Raw genomic sequence first — 8910 nt, forward strand, 5'->3', positions numbered from 1 at the left:
GATAAACTCATGTTTTAAACTGTTAACTTCACAATTAGTATCTATCAGACAAAACACAAATGACAAAATCTTAAAATGGTAATGATTAACATTTATTTAAAAGAGCACCATGATCCTTTTTTCGCTCGTTCTTCTTGTAGGTATCCTGTATGAGTAGGTATCCTTTCCAAATTAGTGGTAGAATAAAAAATTGAACTATTCAAAAATGCTTATTAAGTTTATTTGAATAAAGTTAACAAAACAATTTTTGGCAGTAATTCTGAAAGGTAAAGAAATAAAAAAACACGCTACAATATAATGGTATTTATTTTATCTATTAAAAGTCTGCACTAATATTATTATTGCACTAACAAAAATTGTGTCCATTAAAACCATGTTTCATAATAGTATAACCAATAGATTTTTGGTGCAGATCTGGTAAAGCATATTTAATATACACATTAAGTATTTAAAACATCAAGCACACGCAAATTGTCGTCTATCTATTATACTACCAATTTAATTAATTACAAAAAGACGAAGGACGACTCATTATTTCCATAAAAGTACAATTTAGTTATGCAATGTGATGCAAGTATATTAATCTACAATTATTATAAAAATTGCAAATAAATACATTTTGTAAACAATTAAATTTATTTCTATTACTAAGTTAAGGCTAAAATCGCTATTTTTATTTTTTTATGCAGAGACGATGCCTAAAAACTAAAGATCACATAGTACTCCCAAACCCAGATTCTTTTAATAAAGGAAAATGTATGTAGTAATATTCATACTTAATAATAACAATCATATAGCTCCGTGACTGTTATGCCGTATGGGGTAGACAGAGGCATCGTCCAGCTATCGAGATTATTGTGTACGCAACGCTTGTTTTTTCTAACATTCTTTACTATTACAGTTATGTATGTACCAAAAGGTTTAAGTTCAATATTTAGAAAGTCGAAATAATATTAATATAACAATGTTTATCTATTTACATATGAGCGCAGTTATTTATTCATTTTTATAATGTTACATTATACGATATACCTGAATCTTTTCAAAACAAAAACCTTTGGGCAGAACTGTAAATAATAAGTGTTACATGCTATTATAATAAAATATTTTTTGCGTGTTATATTACCTATTTTAAATCGTGATTATAATTATCGAAGTCTAATTATTTCTATTTAATTACATTACCAATATAATAACTGGCAACAATGTCGTTTCCTTCAAATCATTTCATTCTTACATTATATTTAAGTTGTAGTACAATTACATTAGTAGTAAATTTTCTCTGCCTACCTGATCAAATCTAGCGTGAATATTCAGATATTTATAAATAATATAAAGCAAAGTCGCCGTTTTCGTCTCTTCTTCTAAATCACGCTGTGGGTTTTACCTAGCTCCGTCTTGAAATACGAGTAGTAATAAGTGTATTATTGCACAAGTCCATGTACATATTTGTCTATTTAATTGTATAATTTAAAACATATGTGAATTCAAATAGAGTTATGTAACAACTACTTGACAAATTCGAACTGTACAGTATGCAACTGACTGTGAAACAGTACATACGTGTATGCGTACTAATCGGATTTTTTTACTATAACTATTAAAATAAATTATCATCATGAACCCTTTAGTCAAATTACCTTTGCATTCACAAACAATTTTACTTCCTACTGAAATAACTATACGACTATAACGACATATATTAAAATATTTATTTATAAACAATAATGTAACCTGCTAGATTCAAACAAATTCATGTATACCTCAAGTAAACATGACAGAGGTCAACAACTCTTGGAATGATATACAAAACTATATATTTCGAATTAAAGTAATTCGTTTAAAATATTATTAAAAGCTACCAAAAACAAATTAAAAAAATATTTAGAAATAAAATACTTATTGTAAGTATATATGTAAAATTGTATGCGCAAAGTGTAAATGTTATTTACAACACCTACATAAATCAACGCCATAATGATTACAGCCAATAATCACTTCTTTATTTATAAACACTGAAATCTAAAACAATTTTACTTATATAGTGTACATTTATCTTCTTTCTAATCAAGAAGATTGCTTGTAAGAGATAGTCAGAATAATTTAATATCCAAAGTCGTCGTACTTTATGAGACTTTTACCGTTTTTATAAATAAGCAGATTAGTCAATATATAGACTGATACTAATAATATAAATAAGTTTCATAAACCCTGATAAAAAAAATTCAATTTCGATGTATTTATAATAACTTGTTATTTACTTAATCAAATTATGTGTAAATATATAATATAAAGATACACATAAAAGTATCGTAAGTAGTTTTTATTTATATTATAATTTATGGGAAAATTTAAGTAGAGATACTACAGATTAAACTACTATGTTCTAGTTAATGTAAAGTTGACTGTATTGTCTTTATTCATAAAAATATCTAATAACTTAATGTCAGCTATTGAACTACCGTTCTATTCTAGAAACGAAGTCTGATGCATTGGCGTTGGATTATTTTGTTTTATAATTTAAATAATTTTGAATTATTACTATTGTATAATTAGAGAGTATATAAAGGGTATGAAATGATATTTATTTTTGGTGTTCAATGTAGAAACTAATTGACATTGTTACAGATTTATTCAGTTTAGATGTGATGATGTTTCAAAATAGTTTTTCAAAATTGTATATTGGTTGATTGTTATTAATATTAAGATAAATGATTCCAAAGTAGCTCTGCTGTTTTGGCCTTATCTCTCGGGGTTTATTTTTCCATGTTAAAGATTGACGAAATGTTACAATAGTAAAAAGTTTATTTCTGTTTTTATGAATACAGCCTTAGTAGTATTGGCATACGTCTTAAACAGCTTTCTATAATCCGCAACATATCGTTTGGCGATGAACTTTAAGACGGCCCTATATAGAAGCTGTGACTGGTTGCTACTAACATTACTTAAGTTTCGGATTAAGTAAGCGATTATAAACGTTATTGTAAATCATTAAGTAATTAAATCAATTGATTTTATATTTTAAAATACTATATTATATATTACTATACAAAACTTAAGACTAGTATAGACCATGGACGTTATTTAAAATAAATATCATCCACGTTATTTACAATAGAGACCATTTTAATATGAATACAATTATAAATCGGCCTACAATGTGAAACATCTAGTAAGAATGAATTAAGTATTTAGGACTACGCGTATTACAATACCACAATCAGTAGAAAATGCGATCGTGGAAACTATATAGGTACTTACTTCTTTGCAAACACGTTAACTTTCGACGTCGTAATGTTGACAACACTTTAGGTATGTGCCAACGGGTAAGATGGCTTGGGATAAATCTACATCCGTCTATTGTAATAATCTTATTCATTAGATATTTTCCTTTACAGGAGATAGTAAGAAATACTAATACAATTTTTGTGTCAACCAAATTCGATCTTCCAACGGAGATAACACCACTAGGCCGTAACGATTCATACCTAGAATTGGGGCTGTGGTGAAATATCTGACAAAATTTCTGCGGTTGCAATTTACGACCATAATAGTGCATAACCATGGGAATGGTTGCGTAGTGAGCGATATATCTTAAACATCCTCCTTAAGCTAACACATCTAGACGAACCAACTGACATAGATACATTCCCTTCTTATATACCCACACATGATAATGTTTCATAAGAGTGAGATAAAAAGCTGTGTTAATTAGTAGAAGAACAATAGTCGTTCTTGAGCAGTGCCGGAGAGAAGCCGCCAGCCTCGCTTGATGTTTAAGTATTGGATGATGGCACGGATGCAAATTAAAATCCCTAGAAAAGAAAAAAAAAACAGTCAGATCTAAAATTATACATTTAACTATAATGACAAACAAGCTGCCGGTAAGTAACACGTGGTACCCGTCGCCTATATACGAGTATATAAACAGAACTACGGACACCACATCACAGAGCGCCGTTGCAACTCACACATGCGTTGCAATTTCAAGGTCATGCCTCGGGGTGGCGATTGTCAGTATGGCTAATGGCCCTATTGCTAGCAATGTACCGTATCAGGTCGACCTCCACCCAGTCTCCTCTAGAAACTATCGTTGTTAAGTCCTGATGAATACATTGGGCTAATTGTTTTGACATGCTCCTCCTATCATCTTTCACGTACAATTATAGCTTAGATGTGTGTTTATAAACTTATGATGATTGTTAGTGGACTGTAATTAAGATCTTTGTAATAAAAACAATTAATTTGATTGATTGATGGAGTCTTATGTATTACTGTATTCAAATAGGAGTTCCGTTACAAGAGAACTCCTCTTCTCTTCTCTTGTAACGGGTGTTGCTGTGTTACAAAATAAAAAATTATCGAAACAAAATGTTGTGGGTTCCAACAATGTGCACCATTATCACCCATAAAAAAAATAAACGCCTCCATACCCTGTAATTTCACTGCCATGTCTCACCATTCAACTAAAACACTACTTAAAAAGCAAGCTGCTTGATTGAAACAGGCGAGACAGAGACAGGCAGACGATTGTGCAAACTACTTACTTGCCACACAGAGAGAGATAAATGGTACAAATGCATGTAACATTGCCTATCAATCAATAACATAATTTATTATAATTAATTAGGTGTTACAACAAGAAACTTCGATACCGAGTTTTTATAAAAAGTATGTCGATATAAGATTTGATAAATCATAATTTCTGATTGCACCATAATGGATAGTGCATTATCAACAGATAGTTTCTGTAGTATTGAAACAAACAATACAAATAGATTATTGATCTTTTTAATTTTAATTGACGTACTTACGTCATGTATTTATCTCTGTATGGGCAAGCTTAATAGTTTGCATAAGTCGTTAAAATGAGTATACCTAATCAAATGCTTGTTCATTGCTGCCTATAAGCATGAAGACATTCTTTCTAATCTGTGTCTAGGATGTAAGGTCAGATTGAAATTACAAGAGGCATGACGTCTTAGTTCATCGGAATGTCAACGCATGAGTGGTATCACGGGAGTCACAAGATAACGTCCGCGGTGCTGTTCATGTATGTATATAGAGCGACGGTTATAGCTTATCAACATTGTTACAGGAAATAGATCGTTCGCTCATTTGTCATTCCAATTGCAATATATAAAAATAGAATAGAATAGAAAATCAATCATTAAATATTATCCGAATAAAAAAAAAGTAGAAGCATCTCGATCGTCAAGTTTGAAACAAAAAATCCATTCATGTACGACATTTTACAAGTCAAATTTTTTACATTAAATTTTTTTCCCTACCGTCCAGTTCAGTATTGGTTAATAGGATAGTAGTTCCAATGCCATAGATAGAGACACAGACCCACAGGTGCGTCATATGTATAACATTTCTCTTTTTGCGACAGGTTTTAAAAATATAAATTATTGTAATATAAATAATAATAAAAGAGTATTACTAACCAAACGCCATAATGAGCCACCACAGCCAGGAGTTCTCATGTGATGCAAGCTCGGTGGAATGTTTGACGATGAGTGTCCATTTGGCGAGCGACAGACCAAAGCCGGCCAGTGCCCCATATCGGCTTGCGACCGTGTGGCAGAAACACATCAGCAGCAGGAAGCCGATCCAATTGAACAGGAATGCCACTGATAAATTAAAATTACATTTTAGGGCCAGCACAGATGAGCGACTATGCATAAAATACGTAATGTAAAGGCCTTATGATCGACAAAATATGATATTAGTATTACATGGGATTGGAGAAGTCACAAAGTTCGTGTAAAAAATCATGGACCCCTTTCATCCCCTAGGATAGGAGTTTTAGATTTTGAAACTTTACATTTTTATTTGAGTATTAAAACAAGACATTTCAGCATAAACTTGAGACTTAAACATTATGCAAATCTATACATATAAATAAAATTGCGAGTGTCTGTTTGTAATATTGAAATAACCGCTTTTTACTACATGCTTATGAAATTTATGAATATAAATACGATATATACACCAGAATAACATTTTACCAATTTTGTCAGTCTGTCTGTCTGTCTGTTTGTTCCGGCTAATCTCTGAAAGGGACTTTTATTGGCAGGTAGCTGATGTAATAAGGAGTAACTTAGGCTGCTTTTATTTTAGAGAAATAAACTTAAATTCCACATGGACGAAGTTCGCCGGTGCATTTGTTGTATAATATATTAAGATGTCCCCTAACAGACATAGTCTAATAGTCATAGTGCATTCCATAACAAATAGGAGTTTAATACAAGTTCCTAGTTGGGCCAATAGGGAAAACATTATCTACAAACAGTCCACAGATGAAAATTAATTAGAGATTATATTAGATATCATAAGAGCAATTTTTATATTTTTATTTTATTATATTTAGATAATTAAATAAACCTGCATGTTAGTAGTTTTTCATGAGTTATTTTCTGTCTGAAAACAAGCACTATATAAGTGCACCTCATTGAGGTTGTACTTATGTCAACAGCTGAGGAAGCTCCTATTGCCAACTTAGTATGTTATCTTTTATTTCTTACTTTGTGTATTGATTGTAATTTGTTGTGTTAAGTTAACAATAAATTAATTATGTATGTATCTATTTATTTGTATATATGCCAGTATACATACATAAGCACTAAGTACTTTGTACGAGGATACTATTCCTATTTAAAGTACATTACCAATCATATCCAAGGAAAAGCTTACCAAAGAATGAAGTCAAAAACATAATGTCTGTGCCGAGAAGACTGTTCTCGGGATCTAACTGTTCAGCACTCCCTTCTGTAGGCTCCACTGTCACAAAAGCAAATGTCGGGTGGTGGGGTGGAGGTCCCTGTAACTGTAAACAAATTTGTATACCTATGTAATAGAAATATATCCTGACTTCTGATTATTGAGCAGAATCCAAACAAAGTATATGCTATAGGTATACTATTATATATTGCTTTATGTATGCTAATATCAATATAGTACAAAATTTACACATGCACATTTTCACACATAGCAAAGTAAAAAAGAGAGGTATCTGGATTATACAATACACATAAACTAGATAAAACTTTATTAAAGCATTATTGTTATTATTATAAGGAAACCATCCATTAAAATTTATTTTATATACTACTACGGTGACAAATTACATATGGTCCATCTGATGGTAAATGGTTACCATAGCTTACCAGCTAGCCTATGGAAGTCTGAAACACCAAGGGTGTAACATGTGTGTTGCTGACCAGTATGAAACCTTAATGTACCCTTCTTGAAAAGCCACATGTTGTAGTCTCGTGAGAAAACCTCAGGAGGTAGTTCAATAGTGATTAACATTACTTTGTACAACAATGTATCATATATATGTAGGTAATAGTGCCTCGCCCAGCCTTCGCATAGCTTTAAGTTTTAGGTAGGGATTTCTATATTTTTCTTTAATGTTACTAGGGGTTAATATAGCTAATTACAAGTAAATATATTCTGAAATAGCTTTTAAGTTTATTACAAACAAAAAATAAATATTTTTCAAATACCTGTGGTGGGCCATCACCCTCCATTTGTTTCTCACGTTGCACCTCTTCATAGGTGGGCAATTTAGAATTGGTTGCCACATCATAAGGTGGTGGCGCAGAGAAATCAGCCTGGGGTGGTGGTATATCTTGTAAGTTATCTGTAATCATGAGGATTAATAAGTATTGCATAATTAAATGTAATAAGGTCTGAAGCTATTGATTAAATAATAAAAAACATCACTGTATCAGTATATTTATGAGTGCAGTGACTTACCATTTAATAATCAAAGACCATGTCAAATTATGATAATAGTAATAAATCTTAACTTAAAAACTAATATTAATTTTGTCCTCAAACACCAAAGGATCAAGATACAGATCACCAGCAATAATTTCTAACATTAAAAAATCAATATTTATTCAGTTCCTTTTTTAACAGTTGATATTGTATGGTTGAATATTTAAGTTCTTCATAATAAAATTGAAAAATATATGCAAAAGCTTGTAAAAATTACTTTCAAAGATATATATGTATAATAGTATACGGTTGATGATAGTAATATGTAATAAAAGGTACTAAGTATATGTAGATATCTAAATACTCACTAATGTCAATAAAAGGTGGAGGCATATTGGTGTCTATTGAATTGGGTAATACCACTCTCAGGTGTGGCGATGGACAAATATTATCACCCCGAGGACGATTCTGTAAAAATAATCACTTTTTATGTGTCTCAACAACGGAAAGTATTTATATAAACTATTTCAGAACAATTTTATACGTACCATGACTGTACTGCAGCAAATGCAATGGGCACAACAAATTTAAATCACGTTTATACTTAAAAATTGTGCAAATTCTAGTATTCTGTAACTATTAAAAAATCAATAGCTATTTATTTACACTTCAATTTTCACTAGTATTTGTTTTATACAAGAAAGAAATAATGAAACTAAGCAATAAGCGAAAGAGACAATATATAAAACATAGAGTAAGTTATTGATATGAGAATTTCAATTATGGTATATAATTTATACTTCATCTACGTAACTGAAATGGATATATGTATAATACATCTAACAAATGTCATGTGCAAGAAGAGTCAAGCTATTAAGCTAGGTGACATCTAAGATAAAAGAAAATAAGCGAATTATAATATTATTAAATCCAATTAAATCTGCATATATAGTATATGCAGATTTATTAAGATATTCCATTTATAGAACTTTATAATAGAGATATGTATATTAGCTGCGTAGATGGACATAATCATGTTTCCAAGTTTACATTGGATAATATAATACCTTCATTACAATTTATTTTATATATCCGCAATACCACAGGCCAATTCAGACAACACAGAAACTAAAGCAGAATTTCAGTCATATAGTTAAGTCAGCTAGTAAGTCAATCTGT

General features: G+C 30.7%; 1 protein-coding gene across 1 annotated transcript; it reads right to left on the reverse strand.

Annotated features, from left to right (window-relative positions):
• Positions 1-2614: 2614 nt before the first annotated feature.
• On the reverse strand, positions 2615-8495 carry LOC131842194 (NEDD4 family-interacting protein 1-like). Its single transcript, XM_059190728.1, has 6 exons — positions 8280-8495; positions 8100-8199; positions 7515-7651; positions 6700-6832; positions 5451-5636; positions 2615-3815 (listed from the first exon to the last, which is right to left on the reverse strand). Exons 1-6 carry the CDS (start codon positions 8280-8282, stop codon positions 3712-3714), a joined length of 663 nt encoding a protein of 220 aa, XP_059046711.1. The 5' UTR covers positions 8283-8495; the 3' UTR covers positions 2615-3711.
• Positions 8496-8910: the final 415 nt, after the last annotated feature.

Source organism: Achroia grisella, unplaced genomic scaffold (assembly GCF_030625045.1).
Source record: "Achroia grisella isolate CSIRO2021 unplaced genomic scaffold, CSIRO_AGI_Agris_v1 utg215, whole genome shotgun sequence".
NCBI classification, from domain to species: Eukaryota; Metazoa; Arthropoda; class Insecta; order Lepidoptera; family Pyralidae; genus Achroia; species Achroia grisella.

Coding starts and splice junctions, on each gene's coding strand:
- LOC131842194 (XM_059190728.1), bottom strand. Junction 7,652..8,099: donor TCCACCTTTTATTGACATTA/GTGAGTATTTAG, acceptor TCATGATTACAG/ATAACTTACAAGATATACCA. Junction 5,637..6,699: donor GTTTTTGACTTCATTCTTTG/GTAAGCTTTTCC, acceptor TTAATTTATCAG/TGGCATTCCTGTTCAATTGG.